We start from the raw sequence: 25,303 nt of genomic DNA, 5'->3' as shown, positions 1-25,303 counted from the left end.
TCTCCTCTATGTGTAGGTTTTTTCAGCCTTTATTCAGTGTTCCTCTTGGTTTCACTGGGAATGAAAGTGTAACAGCTGCAATATTGATCTAGAGCGTGGATGGATTTTATTTTCTGCCTCTAGGTTTATGTGTTTTAAATGCATTTGGAGTAGTAGGGAGAGTGCAGAAAACATGTGTATCCCATATGACTATAAAGAGGAACCTAAAGGATGACAGATACAGTCACTGTGTTGAGCTTCTCAGAAAGACCCTGTATGTTGAACCACCTCTGACTCTGAACCACCCTGAAGCTCAAGACTAAGTGACAAAGCCTGCTGTCCAAAATCTGCTGTTGTGAATGACTTGTAAGACAAAGATTCATATTGGCCATTCATACACTAGTGACCGAACAGTGATATTTGCAGTTTTCAGGAATATGACTGCTAACTTGGGGTGTTAGATTTTCTGGCCTTTCTATTACTAGCAGTATAAACATGCTATGAACAGTGCTTTTCTGTCATGCCACAGTCACCCTGTGCCAACTTGTCATCAAACAGAAATGTTTCTTTGTTTATAATAATCCTTCTTTCAAAGACTAGAATGAAATGTTGGTTGGCACATTTAACTTCTTACTGTTCTCAGTGGTGTTGTTACTAATGCCTTTTCTTCTTTCCGCAGGGAGAAAGAGGCTTGCCAGGACTACAGGGTGTGATTGGGTTTCCTGGAATGCAAGGACCTGAAGGTCCTCCTGGGCCACCAGGGCTTAAGGTAGGAATTAAGCTTTAATATTTAAAACACTCAGATTTCCCTAAATTGTTGTCCCTAGGAAAGACAAAGCTCTCTCTTTTCCTTTACAGGGTGATACTGGAGAACCAGGACTGCCAGGAACAAAAGGAACAAGAGTGAGTTTTAACTTACATTTTGTAGTTTTCATGTCTCTGGGTTTATATGTCTTTCACTCTTCATAGCTGTCTTCAAGTGGATGATGGGGTTATTCTCTTCTTTGAGTTAATCAACTGCATCCCCTTGTGCTGCACAGTAATTCAAGATTTTTGCTCTTGCCTTTGAAGTTCTTTCTGCATTGTGCAGTCAGTGCCTTTGTCCATTTGCATTTTCCCCCATTACTTATCACTGCATCAACAGGTCTGGTTTTAGTATTCCTTTGAAAGCCTTCTGACCTACCAAGAGGCTTCATTCCAATTGGATGTGAACCATCTAACCTCCTTGAAGTGCTCCAGCAGAGATGCTGACACACTCACAAGAATGTATATGTTAAAAATTTACACAGGGTTTAGAGACAAATTAAAGCTGGGGCTTTAATCCTCCAACTTGTTCAGTTTTAAGGGAGGCCCTAAGCATGCCTGTAACCTTACTGCTGTCATTTCTGTTTAATGCGGTACTTACATAACACTTAATTAGTATATTATAGTAGCCAGGGCGATGTCTTCCTGTGTTTTGTCAGATGTGAAGCTCATTCTTAACATTTTCACATTTCATAATGTACTGATGAAAGAGAATTTGAATGACTTGATGAGCAATGATACATTTTAAGCTGTGCCCTCTTGTCCACAGATTTTCAAAATGCCGTGTCAGTTCTGTTCTTCATTTGCCTGCAGTGGCCTGCAGCACACAGAATTTACAAAATCAATCACAGTGTCTAAAGTATTATAGAGGGGGTATTCTGATAGATCAAGAAATCCTCATTTCAGTCCATGAAGTTCATGGTATCCTGTGTGTTAACGTAAATTAGCATCTCCTGGCAAATACATTCACTGTTTGCAGTGCAAGTAGACTGTACTTTTGCAATGGTAAAGTTTTGGAAGATGCAAATATGCTATCTGAGCTTCTGGAATCTCATACATCTTTTCTGTTTCACAATAAATAAACTGGTAGGATGAAAATGATGTGCCAAGTCAAACTCCTGATTCATTACACTGGAAAGCTATTCAGGAAGAGAGAGTTATTTCAAGCCAGTTGGTTTTTTGGATGATAGAGATGAAATTGACACACTGATGTGGCTGATGAAAGATGGAAAAGCATCTTTACAGTGGGTTAGCATCCTCCTCTGCTATGAAGAGGTGTCTACAGTAAATTTCACGTTGTGAAGCATGGTTGTGAGAAGACAGAAGCTCTGCATTCCTTTGTTATGTCTGTGTAAGGTTCCGATGCAGTTTCAGTTGAATAAAATGCATATTGCTGCTTAAAAAGTTACAGAAATATAAAAAAGTGCTTTCAGTTACCAATCACTAAAATGCTATGGTTGGGAGGTTTGGAGATTAGGGCTATTTTGTCAAGAGAGTTTAAAAGCAAGTTTTACTCTGATTTTTACTGTCCCCACTGGAAAGGAGACTAGAGATGCAGCTTGTCCTTGCTGTTTTGTGGTTTTGTCATTTCAGTTTCCCAAGTTCAATATGTTTTTGTCAATTGCAGGGCCCACCAGGACCATCAGGATTTCCAGGAAACCCAGGCCTTCCTGTACGTATGAAGTATATGTATTTTTACAAAGAACATCAAAAGTGAACATCAGGTGACATCTGACCTGGATTAATGCTGTATTGCTAATTTCTTTACTTCCTTTTTATGCAGGGCATTCCTGGACAAGACGGCCCTCCTGGTCCACCTGGCATTCCAGGATGTAATGGCACAAAGGTGACATTTACATATGTTTATAACAACATTTCTGTGTTGAAATAAAAACATCCTTCAAACGTGTTCCCTAAACAAAACCAATTTCTCTGTTCTCCTTAGGGTGAAAGAGGTCCAGTAGGTCCCCCAGGTTTACCAGGACTGACTGGGAGCATAGTAAGTAGATTCTTCATGCTTCATTCACTTCACTTGTTTCAACTCAGATTCTTGAAATTTAGATATAATTATATGGCATTATATAGATGATAAAATGTAAAATATACAATACTGAGGAAAAATAACATCAAATATGTCTTTTTTCACAGGGACCCCCAGGACCTCCTGGAATGAAGGTACATTTTGCTCTAAATGTGATCATTTAGAATGTGATCAATTAGAATGAGTTCTACACCCTCTAAGACTAGGAGTCCTTCCTTAAGGACTAAAAAACTGTACTGGTGTGCTTCACTTTGTACTCTGCTCTGCAGTCCTCCTAAATAAAGGCAGTGGAGCAACTTCCAGTTCATAACTATTGAACGTATGTGTTGTTCCATGCAGGTCTTTAAAGTGTAAGTATTGCATGAAGTACAACAGGAAAAATAGTACATATCATTAACTCCGCATAAGTATTGTGGTGGCCACAAAGTTGTGCATAAAGATTTAGATAGGTTTTGTGGTTCCAATTTGTTTTGATACTGACATTTCATTTTTCAAAGTAGTTTAACATAGAGAATGTTTGTGGAAGAAAGTCATACAGCCCCTCAAAATACTGCAATTTTGTACAAAAATGCAGGAAAAAACAGGATCTTTGCTATCAGAAAAAGAGGTATAAAGAAGCGGATAACAATTGGAATAGTTTTCCAAAACAAGAAAGACAAAGTGTATCTCTTTTTTTTTTTTTTTAAGAAAAAGGATGGCTTTGATTTCAAAATTAGTTATAAGACTAAGATCTCATCCTGGAGAAGAGACTGTGAAGTTACCAGTTCCATTAATAGGCAGGCCAGATGTTCTCATTGTCTAGTAATACTGTAGTAGTGATAGATTGGTGGGAAAATTTTTCTGATTACCCATTACAGTACAGAGAATAAGAGTATGAATGATGATTTGGTACTGGAGTCTCTTAGATAGTTGTAAAGTGAGGTTACTCTTTTAAAAGTGAACTTTCCAAATGATTCCAAATTTTACATGGCTCTACCTTTCCTCTTATCTTAACATTTTTGAATGTGTTTGAATGGATATTAAAGTACTATTTTTTTTTTCTGTTATAGGGAGATCCAGGTGAAGTGATTGGTCTTTTACCTCCTAGTGTGCTAAAAGGTGATAAAGGCTTTCCTGGCCAACCTGGACTACCTGTAAGTCTAAATGATGTTTGAATAGCAGTGAGTTTCAATTAAAATTATATCAATATCATGAAATTGCCAAATACATATCACTTTTTAATTATGCCTTTTTATTTTTTATAGGGTCCACCTGGAACTCCAGGGTTTCAGGGACCAATGGGGCCACCAGGGCTTCCAGGAGAACCAGTAAGTTTCCTGTGATGGAATCACCTGTAATGGTGATTTGCACTTCACTTACAGGAAAGTCCTACAAGGTGTTAGGATTTAGGAAAGACAACCTGTGGTTTCAGGCTACATATTTAGTCTCCCGGACTCTGTCGTGGCAGAATTGCATAGGTACATAGGCATTCAATAGCACTGCTCCTAGAGTCATCTTCTTGCAGATTTGGAGGATTTTATTTGTGGGGAAGGGGTTGTAATATACTTAATCCTCCTTTTCTGTCTTCCCCCACTTAATCTACAGAACATAAATTACAGACCTAGCAGCCATATCTGAATCAAAATGTATGTTGAGATTATTATTACGGACAGTTGAGTAAGAAGCACTGTGGAAAGCAGGGCAGCATCAACTTCCTATTATTCCTAATGCTGAAGGCATTTTAACTATCTGAAATGTTGTCAGGTCTAATAGATACCTAATGTCTTCTCTTCCTGTTCTGGATGCGGGTAATGTTCATAGGGATCAGTTACTTCCATCTGATGAAAGTCCACCCAGTGTTTCTGGCTATTAAAGCGAGCATCTGTTTTCCTTCTAAAGAAAACTGAAAGTGATGTAAAGGAAAATGGTCATACAGTTTAGTCAGCACTTGCACTGGTTGATGTAAAAAAGAACAAATTTAATGAAAGAAAGGTGAGGATTAATATTTACCACTGTCCATTTATGAGGTCAGTAGCACACAAAACTGGGGAAAAAATGTCATTAGTGAAGTTATTTTGCAGTGCATTACCACAGATTTTCTGTGATTGTCTCCTGTCTGGATGCTGATTACATCCAGAACTCTTAACTGTAAAGCAAGCTCTGATGAAAGATCTTTGACAGATTCTGTTTATTTTATTATTTAGGCTAAGTTGGGAGCTACAGGCAGTAGCAGAAAAATAGATCTTGGTTTAATGGAAAGATTTGCATTTTTGCTCTCATTATAGAATAAGGAATTATTCCACCTAGCATACTTTATACATATCTGCTGAAATGTACTGTCTTGTAGGGTCCCCCAGGGCCACCAGGACCTCCGGGCGAAAAGGTAAGACTTTTTTATTATAAAGACTGTCTGCTTGTTTAGTTATTTGGCACATCAGTTACCCCCCAAATTTGGAAACTAATAGTCCTAAAGGAGTGGGTTTTCTTGCAATCTGGGGATGAGTTAATGAGGCATCACAGAGAGAGCTTTTTTTTTTTTTTTTTTTATTTATTTTTATTTTTGATTAGATCTGTTGCCTCAGTTGATCAAGTCAGTAGTAATTACAACATTCTGTGATAATTTGGCCTCATTTTAAAATGCCAAAATTTAACAGTAAAATGTTGAAAAAAGAGCATGCTGACACTAAAATTATGCAATAAATTTAATTCTATATGTTTTTTTTTCACAAATTGCTGTGACAACTGGAGGGTTAGGACATGATTTATTTGTTTATTTCATATGTGCCTTTAAAAGACCTATCTTGTCTTTCATACCCTCTCTTAACTTTAGCCATGTACAAAATATTTCTGTGTGTGTATGTATGCACATATTCACTGCTGATGAAAATTTACTGTGTATAATTTTTATTTTCAGGGCTACATGGGTTTGGGCTTTCAGGGTCCAAAAGGTGAAAAGGTAAGTCTCTTTTGAAGAATTAGAGAACAACTTCCATAAAATATTCTTGAGACTATTTATTTTAACTAAATAAACTTCTGGAATTAATCTGTGAAGAAAATCAGCTCAATGGCGTTGTAAGTTTTAGGCAACTTGAGTTAATCAAATCTGTAACTCATAGCTAAATGAACAGAAGTCCTAAACAGTTACAGATTTTGGATGTGATGATGTTGTACCTGACATTAATTTAGGTCATTATCCTGTTTTCTAGCTGTGACTAGTACCAACTACTTTAGTTTATCGTAGGGAGATCTGGAAACATTTACTCTGTACATTAGGACTCATTATGAGATTGATTTGAAAACAATTTAGTTCTGATATATGCTGTCAGAAATTGTCAGAATTAGTTGTGATAGGACTCTTATCTGTATCACTGCTTTAGAATGAATAGGGAGTGTGGTTTTGAAACAGATCTTGCAGTTGTCCTCTGTGTTTTGGCTTGACCAGGAGCATTTTTCAGAGCATGCAATCTGGTTTCCTTTAGCATGAAACTAAACCAAAAGCTGTGCTTCACGAGCATGCCTAGCATGCTGCAGCAAGTGCTGAGGGCTGAGCCTGTTGGAAGAGAGTGTGGTTAGTCCAAAGTAAATTACTCAAAACACATATAGTGTCAACACTGACCCTTCTCTGTCAACTCTTTTGCCTTCCACATGGGCTTCTGTTGTGTTGCAGTACCTGCTAAAGTGGAAGAGAGCTGCAGCCTTACTGGTGCTGCCTGACTGCAACTGGTGATGCAGTTATGTTCTTAGTTGCCAATGCTGCCAGCTTGTTCATAAATATGGTCAACATCCCAGAGTGCAGCATGGGACTTCATGCTGTCCAACTCGTAGCCCTTTGCTACGAGTACAACATTTGCTTGTTGTACCAAGCAAATGACCTTTCTTATTTTTGCATTGTTTGTCGATTTTGCTCAGTGATGACTGATTTCCTGCCTGCTGCATGACTGTTTCAGCATTGATGCATTGCTGAGTTACCATGCATTACCTTTGGTGACTGATCCCATTTATTCCCTTAGTCAGCACCAGACGGGAGGTAACACATGTGAGGGTTAAAGTGTTATGTTTCCCACTGGGGTCTAGGTTAAAGTGCTCTATATTGCATTTTCAGGAGGCAAGAAATGCTTGGAGTCATGGGTTATTAGGTAAACTGCTAGTATGTCTGAGCCCTTCTCCAAAAGCTTCTTATGATTGTCATTGGCAGAGGCCTTTGGGAGTACAAGTAAATTGTTATATATGCATTTATATTTTTTATCCACTACCCTTTTTTATGTATTTTGAAGCATACTATTCCTACTGGATAGGATTTTTCGTGACATGGTACATCATTGAGATTAACTTTTTATCGTAGAATTGCTTGAAAAATGTTGACAATAAAAGTATGTGGAGATTTCCTGGACTCCTTAGGCTTATCTTTTGCAAAAAATAAATAGTATCGATATGTGTTATTGCTTGGCAGAAATGCATCAATCCTTTTTGGAGGTGTTTTACCATGAAAGATAGTCCTATTGCATTATATAAGCATATACAGTTTTTACTCTGCTGTGGATGCAGACATAATGAAAAAGTATGACCCACACTTGTTTTCTTGAAGTTGGTCTCAGTAGTGTTTTCAATGGTCTGTCCTGGATTTGGTGTTGACAGGGAGAACAAGGAGTCCGTGGTCCCCCAGGGCCACCAGGACCTGCACCACACGTGAAAGAAAAAGGAAGTGAAATCATAAAGGGAGAAAAGGTGAGACCTTAAATGATCGACCTTGTACTCTTCAGTACAATGTAGTCATTAGAACTAACGGAAGTAAAAGAGGAAGAAGAAAATAATGAGTCACCCACAGCCGACTCTTCAAAATTGTTTGGCTTTACGTAATACATTTTGATTGTCTTTCTGGAAGTTTCTCTGAAAAGTATGATGATGAATGTATAAACAATTGCATAAAGAAGTAACACATATAGCAGAAGACTTTCTGAAGAAGGAGAATTGATAAACATTGTAAACCCTAAATTTTATAAAAATTTGAATTGAGTAGCTTATGCTGGACTTTTCATTTACAGAATCACATCCATGGAGTATGAGCGCTAATGAATTATCATTAATTTTCAGCTATTGAATTAGACCCTCTAAGCAATATATACTAGCATAAAAAATTAGCTTAATGGATTCATGTTTTGTGTTTTGTCTAACCTCTTTTTGCACGTCATACTATTAGGCATAGTTCTTGAAGTGGAGAACAGCCTAAATGAATTATGGGTAAAATTTTCCTTACTAATCTACATTTTTTTATAATTTCATTAGGGTGAACAAGGTGAAAAGGGAGAACAGGGAACCCCAGTAAGTACTTTGTACATATATATATATTTATTACACTAAACATACTGAAGAATCTAATGATGGCCCTGAATATCTTTATACCTAAAAGCAAATTTACTTTTGAATATGGCAGTATTATTAATCTGGTATGTATTTGCCTTCCAGGGATTGCCAGGCTCAGCTTTCAGAGGAGAAAAGGGTGAACCTGGGGATCCTGGTCCACGTGTAAGTATCAATAATGTAATTACAGTCATTGCATTGCTTCCATAAACTAATTAAACTTAATAACTATTAGTGAAACATTAAATTTGGTATATATCAAACAACAAGGGCAGGTGTACAAGCCAAGATAGTGATAACATCCAGTAAAGTTAATAGGTAACATGCTTTCACATAACTAAAGACCCCTAGCAGTGGCTGCAGTGCTGAAGGCAGAGGCAAGACTCACATTGATCCCGGCTGAAGCAAGGTAAGGTCATTCCAAAACAGAAGGAAAAGCAAAGCAAAACAAGTCACACCATATGCATGACTTTGCCCAGGTGTTGGATTTGTTTCAGATACTTAGGAATGGAGCAAAAAAAAAATTAGATGACGGATACAAGTTACCTTGCTGGTTTCTAGCCTGACCATAACTGCTTGAGGCCACAATGTCTGCTGCATTTGCCTAGTTTGACCTATATCATAGTCTCATGCACGCAATTTCTGTGAGCCATGCTGTATCTTTCACAGCTGAGCTGGTAGGAAAAGCAGTTTCTACATGAAAATGTATCTAGAGTGCTGTTTCTCAAATTGTGGGTCATCGTAAACTGTTAGAAAATGACCAACCACAGCTATATGAATTGAATTGTACTACAGTCTGAAAGAAATCCTCCTTATTTCCTACTATACTTCAAGGTTGAGTGTTCTGTCAGCCCATCAGTAAAGGTGCGTGATGGAATTATCGCTGCTATCAGATATATGTTTTTACTCCTACAGTAAATGAGGGTTTGAAAGCTGGAAGGATGGAGAAATGTTGGCCTGGAGCCTGCTGAGGAAGCATCTTTGCATTGTTCAAAAATAAATCTTTCAGTTTCTATAGCGTTCCCTGAACAAAGCTTCTAAGATCTTTTAAATATAATTCTTGCTCTTCAAGGAAATCACAGCTACTTCTGAAATTAAGAAAAGGCACAAAAGATGAACCACTATTAAGATCTGATATTGTAGTTTTATGGAATTGTTTGACTACCATATAGCTAATTCCAGTCAGAGAGTACATTAAAAGATTCTCCTGACCACCTTGGTCTGGTGGATCTTTTTAATGTCTTTCTTGTGCTGGGGGCCCCAGTGCTGAATGCAGAAATCTAGGTGGGATAGGATATAATTTGTAGCATGTTGAGTAACATAAGCACTAGGCAGTCACAGTTTGCTTGCTTTTTACCCTCTACACTGTCAGCTGTATTAGCACTCTTAATGAATGCATTACAATAGTGATTATTCTGTTCTAGTATTTCACCCATCATATTTAGAAATTGTGTACCTGTGGCTATCTGTTTAAGCAGAGTGGAACTTGTTGTTTTACAGGGAAAGCCTGGAAAAGATGGCGAGCCAGGACCAAAAGGGCAACCTGTATGTATTTCACTAAATTATACTATTTCTTACATTCAAAACCAAAGAGTTGTCTGTGTATTATAAATGGTTGACATTTTCTAGCCTTCCAAATTATTTACTTAAAATTATTGTGTTTGGTGAGTTTAATTTAAAACTTGGATGCTGCCAGAGCTAACGTGCAACTGTGTTTTTCTTTTCTGGTGTCACTGTCTTCTACGTCCAGGGTTTGCCTGGAGGGTTTGGGATTCCGGGACGGCCTGGGGAACCTGGTGCTAAGGTGAGTCAGTCTGTGCTTGTCATAGCACAGAGTGAGGAGTTATGAGCTCGTATGGCTGATTCATAGATGTGCATTGAAACATCACGTGCATGTAAAACAGTATTAAATGAAGATTGCTATGTTGCTACATTGTAAAGTCATCACTCAGAGACTACAAAAAGTCAAAATCAACATGCTTAGGTACCCCTGATTTAGTTCTATATGAATTGTTTAACACAGCCTTTATTTTCACAATCTCTTTGCTCAGCCAAGAAATGTACTTTTCTAAAAATCCTTGTTTCTCTTTATACAGTGTAAAGCAGTACAGGTCCATCTGCTAACAAATTATTGTTTAGTATGATGTTCCAGGTGCTTAGCATTTGGATTTTGTGTGAATCTGTATCAAAGAGTTCATTTGCTAAAGAAATTATTATTACTTTTTTTTTTTTTTTTGGTGAAGAACATCTGATCTGGATTTAAAGCATAACTTGTATTTTCCTTTAGGGTGAAAAAGGTGATCAAGGTCCTCAAGGTCCCCCAGGAAGAGTAAGTAAAATAAATTCTTGTTTTATTTTAAATTTAAATGAAGATAAAAATTTTGAGAAGGTCAAAGTACTCAAACAGAAAGAAAAAAAAGGAGAGATTATGCATATTCTGATCTTGTTCAAATCAGTCATATCCTCAGTTTTTCTTAATGGAAACAAAAGCCTTATTTCTGAAGTATGTTTGAAATTTGGGAAAGGAGCTTTCAAAGAATATGAATTTTGAATGTTTTTGAGAATGGAACTGTTAGGCATTTTTAATCAGTACAAACTAAAAGAGAGTTCAGAAGAATACATCTGTCAGCATTGTAGTCTATAATTTTTTTAACACTTCAAATAAAAAATGGGACTAGTCAGCAGCAGACATATCTTTGATGGTGCTGCTTTCCGAGAAACTGGAAAAATTCCCAACATCTGCTCATTTGTTTTGAAAAAAGGTGCGTACTTCTTGAATATTATATTGTAAATGTTAGTATCTTCTATGTCAAACTCAGATCAACAGTAGAAATCACCAGAGTAGAGTATTTTAAGATGAAAGGTAACACAAACCCAATGGATCAGTACTTAGAACATACTGAGGTTTCTTTACATCATCTTCATTCAGAAAGGTGCTATCAAGCTCTCCACTTACCCATACAACTGATATGAAGGAATTTTGGTAGAACAGGAAATCCTTATTTTCTCTGGTAATTCCTCAGCAGCTACAACACTCTCACAGCAGCTGGTACCTGTCAATGAGATTGCCAGTATGACCAAAACTGCTCAAAGCTGTTAACACAAAACAAAGTGGCTTCTGTGCCATCAGGTTGGGATGGATGACATACAAACTACTAGAGCACAGTTGCATGTTTCTAGTGTCCTCATCTTTGTCCTGCGATTCAGGTTATAGATACTGGACCAATGGACGCCTTTGGTGAAAAGGGAGACCCTGGAGTTTCAGGTTTGCCTGGACAAAAAGGTCAAAAAGGTGAAAAAGGTATGTATTCTCTCTTGTCTTTATGATTGAGTTATGCTTTTCATTTTCTTGCTAAAGGAAATTAAAATCCCACTGTCTGTGGGCTCAGGGGCTCTATATAACTGTGGAATGTTCCAGTTTTTTATTTAATTGCTTTCAAATTATTACATTTTGTGATAGTTTTTAAAACACTTATTCTCATCATCAATAAGACAGCATTTCATTAGTAGTTTGGAAAAGAATAAAATGGGGCCTGGGTTTATGGAGGTTAAAGAATCCAGTGAGATTATTTAACAAAGAAGTGAATACAATCACGAAGTGGGTAATAGTGCAGAGAATCTTGAAAAGACGCCTCAAAAAAAGTCAATAGCTATATTTTAATTCTTTAAATGGACTTGTGTTAATTGCAAAATTCCTCAGTAGACAGGGAATTCCTATATACAGCATTCCCAATTTCCCCATTACAGACATTTCCCTGTTGAGGAAAGACCAGTGGAGAAGATGGCACACCATAGGCCACCCACGAGGACTATAAGGCTGTTGTGAGGCTGTGCAGGGACAAAATTAGAAAGGCCAAAGCTCATCTGGAGCTAAATCTGGCTACTGCTGTTAAAGATAACAAAAAATGTTTTTACAAATACATCAACACCGAAAGGAGGACTGAGGAGAATCTCCATCCTTTACTGGTTGCGGGGGGAAACTTAGTTACAAGGGATGAGGAAAAAGCTGAGGTGCTTAATGCCTTCTTTGCCTCAGTCTTTAGCGGCAAAACCAGTTGTTCTCTGGATACCCAGTACCCTGAGCTGGTGGAAGGGGATGGGGAGCAGGATGTGGCCCTCACTATCCACGAGGAAATGGTTGGTGACCTGCTACAGCCCTTGGATGTATGCAAGTTGATGGGGCCGGATGGGATCCACCCGAGGGTACTGAGAGAACTGGTGGAGGAGCTGGCCAAGCTGCGTTCCATCATTTATCGGCAGTCCTGGCTATCAGGGGAGGTCCCGGTCGACTGGCAGCTAGCAAACGTGATGCCCATCTACAAGAAGGGCCGGAGGGTAGACCCGGGGAACTATAGGCCTGTTAGTTTGACCTCAGTGCCAGGGAAGCTCATGGAGCAGATTATCTTGAGTGTCATCATGCAGCACTTACAGGGCAACCAGGCGATCAGGCCCAGTCAGCATGGGTTTATAAAGGGCAGGTCCTGCTTGACGAACCTGATCTCCTTCTATGACAAAGTAACATGCTTAGTGGATGAGGGAAAGGCTGTGGATGTGATCTACCTTGATTTCAGTAAGGCTTTTGACATCGTTTCCCACAACATTCTCCTCAAGAAACTGGCTGCTTGTGGCTTGGGCTGGCGTACGCTTCGTTGGGTTAAAAACTGGCTGGATAGCCGAGCCCAAAGAGTTGTGGTGAATGGAGTCAAATCCAGTTGGAGGCCAGTCACTAGTGGAGTCCCCCAGGGCTCTGTACTGGGGCCAGTCCTCTTCAATATCTTTATTGATGATCTGGATGAGGGGATTGAGTGCACCCTCAGTAAGTTTGCAGACAACACCAAGTTAGGTGCGTGTGTCCATCTGCTCGAGGGTAGGAAGGCTCTGCAGGAGGATCTGGATAGGCTGGACCAATGGGCTGAGGCCAACTGTATGAAGTTCAACAAGGCCAAGTGCCGGGTCCTGCACCTGGGGCATAACAACCCCAAGCAGCGCTACAGGCTGGGAGATGAGTGATTGGAAAGCTGCCTGGCCGAGAAGGACCTGGGAGTATTGGTTGATAGTCGGCTGAATATGAGCCAGCAGTGTGCTCAGGTGGCCAAGAAGGCCAACAGCATCCTGGCTTGCATAAGAAGCAGTGTGGCCAGCAGGTCTAGGGAAGTGATTGTCCCCCTGTACTCGGCTCTGGTGAGGCCGCACCTCGAGTACTGTGTTCAGTTTTGGGCCCCTTGCTACAAGAAGGACGTCGAGGTGCTTGAGAGAGTCCAGAGAAGGGCGACGAGGCTGGTGAGGGGTCTGGAGAACAAGTCTTATGAGGAGCGACTGAGGGAGCTGGGATTGTTCAGCCTGGAGAAGAGGAGGCTCAGGGGCGACCTTATCGCTCTCTACAGGTACCTTAAAGGAGGCTGTAGCGAGGTAGGGATTGGTCTGTTCTCCCACGTGCCTGGTGACAGGACGAGGGGGAATGGGCTAAAGTTGCGCCAGGGGAGGTTTAGGTTGGATATTAGGAAGAACTTCTTTACTGAAAGGGTTGTTAGGCATTGGAATGGACTGCCCAGGGAAGTGGTTGAGTCGCCATCCCTGGAGGTCTTTAAAAGACGTTTAGATGTTGAGCTTAGTGATATGGTTTAGTGGAGGACTTGTTAGTGTTAGGTCAAAGGTTGGACTGGGTGATCTTGGAGGTCTCTTCCAACCTAGACGATTCTGTGATTCTGTGATAGGGACTTTTCACTAAGTGTATTGTTTGCAGATATCTATGAGTTATTTAACTTAACTTTTGATACAGAGAATACTTGCTTATAATGTGTACTTAATATGTGCTAGAATTGCATTCATGATAGCATTGCTGACTTGATTGCCTAATTGAAAACCTCTCTTTTTAAAGGTTTTCCTGGTTTACAAGGAATCCCAGGAATTCCAGGTATGATTTTGTTCACTTTTTTTCTTTGTTCTTGGGTGGAGAATCCTGAGAGGTGGTCTCCTCAGCTGCTTTCAGCCTGACTTACAGGGTGCCCAGGTAGTGGCCTCTCTGAGGATCTAATGTCCACCTCAGACCATTCCTGTTGATTGCTTTTCTGGAATCTCTGCTGTGATCTAGCCTTGCTCTTTGTGTAGAGCTCTGATAATTCTTAAATCTTCTCTGATCGCTGCTTAAATCGAAAAGTGTTAGTGTGCACACATCGTCTGAGAGAGTCCAGAGAGTATGGCTCCATTGGGCATGAGGAGCTGTAGAATGTGAATATGTGTGTGTGCCTAAGTATGTATACTCTTGCACAGATAATCTGGTTTGCTTTCACTTCAGCTTTATATGCATTTGCATAAATACAATAAAACAAGATTTGTTGGAGGAAATAATATTTATTAGATCAAAGTCATTCCTGAAGGCTTCCTGCTTTTTTTTTTTTTTGACTATGTCATTTGATCTAATAAAAGTTATTTCTCTTGCCTGCAAATGTTGCCTTTTTCATAGTCTAACATCTTCACATACATGGCCACACTACTATTATGCATATGTACATGTGTATGTGTATGGACTAAACCACAATATTTGCGTTTTAAAAATGAACCAAATAATCTGTAGAAACCTGACTCCAGTACATCCAGTAGTGATACTACTATAATCTCCTTTGCTCGTATTTTCCATCTTGAGAGTTGCTATGTATGAAATTATTGTGAACCAGGGTCAGATAGTTGCCAGGAAATTTTTCACAGTTTAGGGAGGAGATACTATATACTACAGGCAGTAGTAATCCCTAAAGAATTCCGTATGACATAGAAGAAGAATGGTGGCTCTTTGTCTGTTATTACCCTACAGAAATTGAGATTTGTGTGACTTAAATATCTTCACTACAATATTGCAGATGGCTCAAAATGGTTTAGCAGTCAAATCTCATGATTAATTGTTAATTAAAATAAGTCATTGAAGTAGGAAGACCTGTGTGACTGTGTAAATAGCTAAAAGAAGATCTCGAGTATTTTTTTTCCTAGTTGTTTAACTGCCTGCCTTTATTGGCTGCTGCTTACTTATTCCTACAAACAGTTTGGGGTTTAGCATTCCTGAAAATCTGCTAGCATCATTGAATACCAATTTACTGAAGTTCTTACAGATGCTGTTCATTTCCAGGTGTGTTTAAGATTTGGCTTATTATGAGATGAGCATAATGGTTTCTAAGTGTAATAGCGAAATGAACTCCTTTGTCACTATTTTTTCTTAGCCAGCAAAAATTGGTTCAAATAAATCTCAGAAAGTTACTTTTCCCAGTGTTTGCTCAGGGACTGAATGGAAGTAAGTTATTCTGCGCTGTAGTGAAAATATGCCCTGAATTTTGTAAATCACCAATAGTAAAAATACAGTTCCTCTTTATTTTGCACTACCATTTTCCAATTTCTCTCCGAAACTTATTGTAAGCTAATGTGTTGATAACGTTACTGTCTTTTTTCTTGAAACTTCTTTCATCTATGTTTTATTCTGTCCAAAGGTCGACCAGTTCCAGACAGAGTAGGATCACCTGGTGTCCCTGGAGAGAGAGGTGAAAAAGGTGAAAAGGGTTCTCCTGGATTCCCTTTACCTGGACCCCCTGGAAGAGATGGTTTCCCAGGTCCCCCTGGGCTCCCTGGCCCTCCAGGTCCTCCAGGCGTAACAGGTAAGTAAAGCACTTGGCCACTTTTCACTATGAAGTTTCAATAATGCACATTGCATGCACTTGAAAAAGAAAAAGGAGACAAGATTATAAAAGCTATAATTAGGATGCATTTACATCTTGGAATAAATGTATCTGAGCTGTTAATGAATAAAGTGAAAAAAAAAAGATGCTAATACTATTCATAGCATAAAAGATAGCTGTTCAATATCACAATTTACAAGTCTTCAGCACCAATATATATACACAAAAGTATTTGTAATTGCTGTGACGGGGCAACCCTAGATATACAGACTAGGGGATGAGAGCCCTGTAAAAAGGGATCTGGGGGTTTTGGTTGATGGCAAGTTGAATATGAGTGAACAGCGTGCCCTGGCAGCCAAAAGGGTGAACTGTACCCTGGGGTGCATCAGGGACAGCATTGCTAGCTGGTTGAGGGAAGGGATTGGCCCACTCTGCTCTGTATTGTGGGCTCACATCGGGTACAGTGGACAGTTTTGATCACCACAGTAGAAGAAAGAGATGAAACTATTAGAGAGCCTCCAAAAAGAGGGTTAAAAAGGTGGTGAAGGGTCTAGAGGGCAAGAGGTATGCAGAGCAGCTGAGGTCCCTTGGTTTGTTTATCCCTGAGCAGAGCAGGCTGAGGGGAGGCCTAATGGCGGCCTGCAGCTCCCTCACGAGGGGAGCGGAGGGGCAGGCGCTGAGCTCTGCTCTCTGGGGACAGCGACAGGACCCGAGGGAACGGCATGGAGCTGGGACAGGGGAGGGTCAGGCCGGGTGTTAGGGAAAGGTTCTGCACCCAGAGGGTGGTCGGGCACTGGGACAGGCTCCCCAGGACAGTGGTCACAGCACCGAGCCTGACGGAGTCCAAGGAGTGTTTGTTCAATGCTCTCAGACATAGGGTTTGGTTTTTGGGTGGTCTTGTGCGGAGCCAGGAGTTGGATTCAGTGATCCCTGTGTGTCTCTTCCAACTCAGGATATTCTGTGATTCAACTAAACTAGACATTACGCTAACACTCCATTTTAGACAGTACATATCAGACGACATCAAATATGTAATATAAATAAAGAGGCATGTATTTTAGGGTTAGTTGTTACTCAGAGACATTAAGTAATTATTAGATAAAGATGTCTTCAGTTTATTCCTAATACTGTATTTTATGATTCTGTTACTGTATTTGTCATGCATACTTTTTGTGAGCCCTAAGCCATCTATGCTTCAAGTAATAGTTGCAAACAAATTTGCTCAACATGAAACTTTAATATTTAATCATACTGCTTTTTTTTGGTCCCTCGCAGTGTTCATTTGGACTTTATATTGCATAACTGTAAATTGAGCTGGTTTGATGTTGGTTTTTAACTAAAGGACAATGACGTAAAAATAACAAGGGAAGTACTAAGAGTATAACAGAAAAATAAAAAATATAAAAAGCAGTGTTCTGCTTTTGCTCTACACTTTTAGGTAAATGCTTAAAATTAACTTGCCTTACCTGTTTTGTTGGGCTGTAAACCTTAACATAAAAATGACTGGTTTGTTTTACATACATAGTCAGTGAGAGGAAAAGTGGTGTTCTACTTACAATTCTTTAGCAGATTGGAAAATGTTTAGAGATGACTGGAGTAGAGTAAAACTTTAAATAGTATGTGCAGGTGACATATATACTTTATGCAGGCAATGATTCTTTTGTGTTTTGTCCTGTAGATTTTGCTGAAAAATTTAAAGCTCTAGCGTCTTTCCATAGCTGTGATTTTGTTAACCTTTTTAAAGATTAAATATGGAATAGAAGATTCCTATTAAAATGAACATTATTCTCTATGGAATTCCTAAACCAAAAGTGTTTGCTAATGAATCCGTATAAAATTCAACACTTAGAGCAGGTAATTAAATAGTAAAATCTCACCCTGCCCCTTAAAGTAATAAGAGCAATAAGAGCAAATCCTGTTTTTTAATAAAAAAATGTTTCATGTTTCTGTCACTGTGCCTTCTCCAGACCCTTCTTTAGCTTTCTTCAGATACAAAATGGGAGGAAAAAAAAATCCCTTTGTGTTTAACTGTTGTTTGCCAAACTTCACATAAACATTTTGACTCTTGACTTTGGCCAAAATTATTAGGTTGGAGCCTGTGCCATAACATCAAACAGAACAAGCACAATTTGTATTCCTACATTAAGTTTGCTGGGTGTTCTTATTTGTTAGCTATTTCAGTTCCTAGTACCTGTAGTTTCTTGTTTTCAGAAAGCTTTATTGGTGTGAAGAAGTTAAACAGATGTTAACAAGCTGCTTTTGACCTAGGAAGTTTCCAAAAACTCTAGGCTAGGTACAAAAAACTCTACATAAAAATATCTACATACAATAAAAATACATTTTGTGTGAAAGTTGTTTGTAAACTCGTTATAGCAGAGTCATCTTTTTTTCTGTAATTCTGGGGGTTTCTTAAGTAATATATCTGGAATCAGAATGCAGAATCTGAGTGGGTTTTTTTTTTCAGATTAAAACAAATAAATACAAAAATGAAAGACTCTCCTGATGTACCACTATCCACAGATAAATTCAGCTAGGACATTCATAAATGCAGCCCTGTGATAGAAACTTGCATTTGCCAGACAATAGCTCTGTTGCATTTCAATTGCAGATGGAATTGATCAATGCCAGCAGGGGCAACCTGGTGCACCAGGTATACCTGGACCTCCAGGGCAACATGGATTTCCAGGAGAGATGGGAGAGAAAGGTAATAATATTTAAAATGAAAGTGTGGTTGCTTTCTATTGCTTTGTACCCTGGGGCTTGGGTATGTGGAGGTACTGAGCCAGTTAACTGGATCCAGAGAATTGGTACTTAACATTAGTTACGCCAACAGTTCATGGATGTGTAAGATGCTTCTTGGGTCTCTGGTGAATAAAAGAAGGATACTGTGTATTGAGTTGTGTGACGTGAACTTCACTTACATTTCACTTCACTTAGGCATTGCTGGTAAGTGATAAAAGATGGGTGATTTCAGGAACGAAAGAGTATCTGGGAATTAAAAAAGAGTTGAGTATAGACTAATTAAGTGTAAATTGAACTGTTCATGGCAATTTAAGATATGAATTCTGAGATGAAGAATTAAAGGGGAAGATGAGTTGGGAATAAAGATAGTTTATGAATCAGTACCTTGACTATAATTGAAACTAAAATTGCCACACCTGCAAGTAGTACTGTCAACTGTGTGGTTTAGCACTATCAGCTAAATGGATAGATACAAAAAATGAACGGCACTAATTTACATATCAGTTGATTCTTTCTAATCTCATTCTGCTCACTTCTTTTTAAAACTGCAAATTGCAGTGGCTGTGGAGTTTTTTCTTCTTCTACTTTAAACTTTTCATATCTTCTATACCCAGTGTATATTTCTCTTCTTTTTGATCCTCTTCAGCCTGGTTCCATCTAACCCTCCTATTAAATACTGTCTGTAGAATAATATATAAGTTGACTTTAATGCCATTCCTTTAAAGGTTTTATAGGCTTGAATATCAGTTTGCTGATAAATTCTCTTTGAAGCATATAGTTAGAAATAACACATTTATTTATATTCCTTCAACATGAAGTGTATTAAATTGACATTTACCACTGGATTCCACCTGATTGCAGCTCTCTTAAATCTTGTCATTTTTATTCATTACTTTCTTTTTTTTTTTTTCCTCAGGTGAAAAAGGAGAAACCTGTACTTTATGTGATAAAGTAGGACCTCCTGGACTTCCAGGACCACAAGGACCACCAGGTCCAGCAGGTAAAAATATTAACTACCTGAGAATTAACTGCTATGGCTAAAACCTAGAAATACAGTGTATATTATGTGATTAATTATTTTTTCTCCACTAATAAAATTGCTTGTGAAACTAATGAAAAAAAGATAGAATATTCTTATTTTTGGCCCGATTCCTAATTCCCACTGAAATTGACAAGGAAGCAGAAATAGGCCACAGTGGAGTATCTTTGCAAACTGTAGACCAAATTGTGAAAGTGAAAAAAAGTGTGGGAAGCATTTGCCCTACATGCTCAGGCTTGGCAGTAGCTCATACATATGTTCCCAATCCTAAGATCAAATTGTGTGACCCAAAAGAAATGATTTGTCTGCTGCCATGTCAGAGAATTGCCACATGCAAACACTGATAATATTCTCAATGTTTTTTCCAGTAGTTGTGAAGAAAAATGAACATGTTTTAGGTAGTTTGAAGATTGCAAAGTCTACATGATAGATCTAAGTTATAAGGTGAATTAATTCCAAAGTCAAATGCCTCATCAACTTCTGAGCTTGCGAATGCAGACACAGGGAGCACACGAGCACATGAATACAGACATCTTCACTGACTTTTTATTATATTAACTGGGGATAGAATTAAACAATTTGTGAAGAATCACAAAGGCTTCACATACAATGATCTATTTTTAAACCATATAATGAATAGAATTCTATTTTTCTGTCTCTGAAAAGGTTTTCCAGGACAATCAGGTTTCAAGGGTGACAGAGGCTTACCTGGACTTGATGGCCTTCCAGGGGTACCTGTAAGTAATGCCTTACCAGATATTGTGTGCTCATTTCATGTTAGATGTGTGGTAAGAAAACATTCAGTGTGATTGTTTAATTGTTCTGATTAAAAACAGACCAACACAGTGATATAATAAAATTAAAGAACTGGCTATACTTAGTAAAATAAACTAGGAAGCAGTATTGTCTAGCTATGAGATGAAAAAAGAGCTGTTGCAAATGGGTTATATTTCTATGCTTACCCATCAGATGAACTCAGCAGTGGAGCTGGGTAAAAAGTAGGATTTTGCATGAAACAGATGCAGGTCTGCCCTGAACCTTGTGTAGCAAGGTATCTTTCCAGTAGCTCTTTGTTTTGTGAACATAATATATTGAGAGAGAGATGCAGTGCCATCTAGTGTAATGTAAGCAGTTAGTCAATATTAGCAATCGGTACACTTTAGCAGTTTGTCTGAATTTTGGGAAATGTGTGCAATGTATTCTATGAAATCTAATTTTCAGATATTTAGCAGGGAAGTCAAGTGGTTTTCAAGAAAGAAAGAAGGTCTGTGAAAGCATCCTGATAATGGGATCACTTGAAAATTATGTTGATGCAGCATAACACAGCTCTCACTAAGGCTGGATATCAGAAGCAGAAAAGCCTTAGTTATAGCACATGCTTAAAATGACAACACAAATCACTCCTAGATGAACACTGTACTAGCACAACTACATTTGATCTTGTCAGAGTTCACTTGAGTGTCCCTGCATACACTGTGGTAGGCTGTGAAGACCGACATGAGCACACATGTTCCTGTAGCATAATGTGGATTTTGACACCATAGAATCATAGACTCATGGAATCCTAGAATGGCTTGGGTCCAAAGGAACCTTAAAGATCACCTTGTTCCAACCCCCCTCCTGTGGACAAGGATGTCACCCACTAGGTCAGGTTGCCCAGGACCCCATCCAACCTGGTCTTGAACACTTCCAGGGATGGGGCATCCACAGCTTCTTTGGGCAAGCTGTGTCAGTGTCTCACCACCCTTGGAGTAAAGAATTTCCTCCTAACATCTAATCTAAACCTCTCCTCTTTTAGTTTAAAACTGTTCCTCTTGTCTTACCACTATCTGCCCATGTAAAAACTCACACTCCATCTATTTTATAAGCCTCTTTAAGTACTGGAAGGCCACAATGAGGTCTCCCTGGAGCCTTCTCTTCTTCAGGCTAAATCCCCAGCTCCCTCAGCCTTTCTTCTCAGGAGAAGTGCTTGAGCCTTCTGATCATGGCCCTCCTCTGGACTCATTCCAACAAGTTCATGTCCTTGTTTTGGGAGTCCCAGAGCTGGATGCAGCACTCCAAGTGGCCTCATGAGGGCAAAGTAGAGGGAGACAATCACCTCCGTCAGCCTGCAGGTGACTCCTCTGTTGATGCAGCCCAGGATACAGTTGGCCTTCTGGGTTGCAAGCACACACTGCTGGCTCATGTAGAGCTTTTTGTCCATCCAAGAACCCCGAAGTCCTTTTCCAGAGGGCTGCTCTCAATGAGCTCTTCTCCCAGTCTGTACCCAGGTCTCACATTGCCCCGACCCATGGGCCCACTTCTCAGGCTTGTCCAGGTCCTTTTGGATGGCATCCCTTCCTTCTGTTGTATCAACTGCACCACTCAGCTTGGTGTCATCTGCAAACTTACTGAGGGTGCACTTGATCCCACTGTCTATGTCATTGATAAAGATCTTAGACAGCACTGGGCCCAAAACAGACCCCTGAGGGACACCACTTGTCACCAGCCTCCACCTGGATATTGAGCCATCGACTGCAACTCTTTGGGCCTGGCCATCCAGACAATTCCTTATCCATTGAATGGTCCACCCTTCAAATCCATCTCTTTCCAATTTGGAGATAAAAATGTCATGGGAAACCATGCCAAAGGCCTTACAGAAGTCCAGGTAGATGACATCAGTCGGTCTTCCCTTGTGGACTGATGCAGTCACTGAATCATAGAAGGCCACTAGATTGGTCAGGCACAATTTGCCCTTGGTGAAGTCATTCTGGCTGACTTGGATCACCTCCTTGTCCTGCATGTGCCTTGCCATTGCTTGCAGGAGGATCTTTTCCATGATCTTCCCAGGCACAGAGGTGAGGCTCACCAGTCTGTAGTTCCCCAGGTCCGCCTGTCTACCCTTTTTAAAAATGGGAGTGATGTTTCCCTTTTCCAGTCACCAGGGACTTCACCTTGACTGCCAGGACTTTTCAAATATGTTGAAGAGAGTCTTGGTAACTCCATCAGCCGGTTCCCTCAGGACCCTGGGATGCATGCCATCAGGCCCCATAGACTTGTGCCTGTTCAGTTTCATCAGGTGGTCTCAAACCTGCTCTTTACTTACAGTGGGAGGGACTTTGCACCCCCAGCCCTTGTCTGCATGTTCAGTGAAACAAAAGATGTGGGAAGCCTGACTGGCAGTGATGTCTGAGGCTAAGAGTACTCTGTTGAGTACCTCAGCCTTTTCCATGTCAGTTGTTACCAGTTCTCCCTTCTCATGTATCAGAGGAGGTACACTCTCCTTGGCCTTTCTTTTCTGACCAATGTACCTATAGAATCCCTACTTGTTATTCTTTGCCACTCTTGCCAAGTTCAGTTCCATTTGTGCCTTGGCTTTCCTGATCTCATCCCTACACATCTGAATGGGATCTGGACGCAATTCCTAATGTAAGTAGAGTGACTTTGTCAGAGTCTTCCCAGCCTTTTTTTTCCTAAAGCTGTTTTCTCCTTCCAGCTGAGCATTTTTGGCAACATAGCTTTTCAGTGGTGTTCATGTGTGCTAACTGTAACACACACTGGAATTATCCAAGCTCCCTCGACCACCAGCGGTGAGAGATAAGGCACCTTCAGAAGTTAGTCCAACCTACCTATATTAATACCTTACTCAAGGAATCTATTTCTTGCCCTTGAGTATGAATAAAGCCTAGATACCTTAATTTAGGCAACAAAAGTTAGCTGGGATGGATTCCATTCTCTGTGTTTCCACTTTGATAAATAGGATGGTATTACTCAGCGACCAAACTTACTACAATATTAATGGGTCCCTGAAAGAAGGAGTGGAGAAAAATAGGAAATAGAAAATATGAAAGAGAGAAAAAATAAGACATCCTAACATATTTAAGCTTTTGTCATGTCCGGCATTTGTTCTCAGCACATTTTTGACACATCTTTACATTTTCCTTTTATTGCCTCTCAAGTTCTGATCATGTCTGTCATCAGGTGAGGACTGGTTGTTCTTCTGAATATTTTTAAGCTTGCCTTGGTTTACAAAATTCAGACAGATGGTGATCCAGCATACAGTTCAGTTTGGAAAAACTATTATATAGAGGCCATCTTTGCAAGCCTACATTGTTCCAATCCATTCCACAGCATCAGAGTCTAATTCAAGATCCACCAAAGCTAAAGGAACTGTGTTCTAGTTCAGGTTTAAGTGGAAGGTACACTTAAACCATAAGCAGTGGACATTGGCTGTGAAGTTTGTGCATTACTATCCTAGTCCTGATCCACCTGAAAATAGAGTAAACATTCCAATGAAAAAAGTTCATACAAGTCCTAGACAATATGTAGGGAAAAACTGGAATTCTGGATATCCTGTAGGTGTATTGTTATATAAAGGACTGCTTCCCTGGAAAGCTTACAAAGCTTCCTCTGAACATGTGTACAGTATTCTATGCAGCAAGAGATGGTGGATGTTAATTGCACAAAATCAGTGAATGTTGGTAATGATGTGAAATGTATACTTTAATCCGCTAAATGTCATAAATAAACTACACAGGGAGCTTTCAGTCTTCAGTTAGTGTTAGCTCTTGTGCAAATAACACTTGAATTTTATATAAGACAGTGAATTGAGTTTAATAGGCACTCTATGTATTTAATGAATGTTTCAGTTGATTTTAAAGTTTCTGAAAGAAGCAAAATCAGGAGTTTTGGGCTTGTATAGGCAGTTTAAACCTGTAAGTTTGGCTATGCTTTTCTTTGCATAATGGAAGCATGCTCTTTTCCTGTATTAGTACTATTTCTAGTATTGTAAAGTATCCTGGGAATGTAGGATGCAACCTTTGTTGCACTTTTGTCATAGAAATAGGGTCCACAGTGTTACAGAGTACGACTTTGGGGGCAGACATGTTAGCTCTGACAAGGCTTTTTCAAAAAGCCTAGATTACCTTGATGATAATATAATGTAAATATATGTAACTGAAGTTAATTGTGTAGTATATTGAAAATTCAGAGTAGATTTTTGGTGCCAAGACCTGCAGCTCTTGTGTAAATAGTGAAGGTTTATATTCACCATCTAAAATGACATACCTTTGGTATGATACAATGACAGCGTGGTCAAGAAAGAGAAATTTGCACTAATTCCTTATTTACACTGCTATATCCTGGAAACAATTCTCATTTGACCTCCTTGGTTGAAAACTTAATGGTTTATTTGATTTGGGTCTACTTTTTAATTTCTGAAGATCTGTGTTTGTTTTTTTGTTTTGTTTTGTTTTGTTTTTGTTTTTTTTAATCAGTTGAAAGGTTGATAGGGCAAGTGATAACATTTCAATTTATGAAATTTCAGGGGCCCCCAGGTGCTCCAGGACTTATCGGCCACCCTGGGGCAAAAGGAGAACCAGGAGATTTTTCTTATGATTCTATCCTGAAAGGTGAAAAGGGAGATCCTGGTTTCCCAGGACAGCCAGGTATTCCTGGAAGAGAAGGAACACCAGGAAAAGATGGATTGCCAGGTCCACAGGGTCCAAAAGGAGCATCGGTATGTGTTATTTCTTTATGTTTGCACTGTCCTGCTGAATGTTTCTGTATTTTTACATATTGTCCTACACTTGCTTTACGTTTATTGGCCTCATTCATTGTTCCACTTTTTTTTTTTTTTTTTTTTTTTTACCTTGGGTAGTTCATTCCTCCTCAGAAGAGGACTCTGGTTTCTCTAGAACTAGTGAAGACTAGGGTCTTTCAACA

General features: G+C 39.4%; 1 protein-coding gene across 3 annotated transcripts in view; it reads left to right on the top strand.

The window, feature by feature from the left end:
• COL4A1 (collagen type IV alpha 1 chain) overlaps positions 1-25,303 on the top strand; it is a 132,106-nt gene that overhangs the window by 72,112 nt on the left and 34,691 nt on the right. For all 3 annotated transcript variants that reach the window (XM_035565605.2, XM_050708416.1, XM_035565606.1), the window contains exons 3-25: positions 659-748; positions 838-882; positions 2,411-2,455; positions 2,567-2,629; positions 2,729-2,782; positions 2,932-2,958; positions 3,874-3,957; positions 4,069-4,131; positions 5,151-5,186; positions 5,718-5,759; positions 7,439-7,528; positions 8,087-8,122; positions 8,267-8,326; positions 9,662-9,706; positions 9,912-9,965; positions 10,449-10,490; positions 11,369-11,462; positions 14,040-14,075; positions 15,634-15,798; positions 18,428-18,523; positions 19,478-19,561; positions 20,267-20,337; positions 24,906-25,097. In XM_035565605.2, the coding sequence (XP_035421498.1) occupies positions 659-748; positions 838-882; positions 2,411-2,455; positions 2,567-2,629; positions 2,729-2,782; positions 2,932-2,958; positions 3,874-3,957; positions 4,069-4,131; positions 5,151-5,186; positions 5,718-5,759; positions 7,439-7,528; positions 8,087-8,122; positions 8,267-8,326; positions 9,662-9,706; positions 9,912-9,965; positions 10,449-10,490; positions 11,369-11,462; positions 14,040-14,075; positions 15,634-15,798; positions 18,428-18,523; positions 19,478-19,561; positions 20,267-20,337; positions 24,906-25,097 (1,614 nt within the window). The remainder of the gene's footprint in view (positions 1-658; positions 749-837; positions 883-2,410; positions 2,456-2,566; positions 2,630-2,728; positions 2,783-2,931; positions 2,959-3,873; positions 3,958-4,068; positions 4,132-5,150; positions 5,187-5,717; positions 5,760-7,438; positions 7,529-8,086; positions 8,123-8,266; positions 8,327-9,661; positions 9,707-9,911; positions 9,966-10,448; positions 10,491-11,368; positions 11,463-14,039; positions 14,076-15,633; positions 15,799-18,427; positions 18,524-19,477; positions 19,562-20,266; positions 20,338-24,905; positions 25,098-25,303) is intronic.

The sequence above is a fragment of the Cygnus atratus genome, chromosome 1 (assembly GCF_013377495.2).
Source record: "Cygnus atratus isolate AKBS03 ecotype Queensland, Australia chromosome 1, CAtr_DNAZoo_HiC_assembly, whole genome shotgun sequence".
Lineage (NCBI taxonomy): Eukaryota > Metazoa > Chordata > Aves > Anseriformes > Anatidae > Cygnus > Cygnus atratus.
The sequence above is the reverse complement of the archived record's forward strand: the minus strand, read 5'-3'. Positions and strand labels throughout refer to the sequence as shown.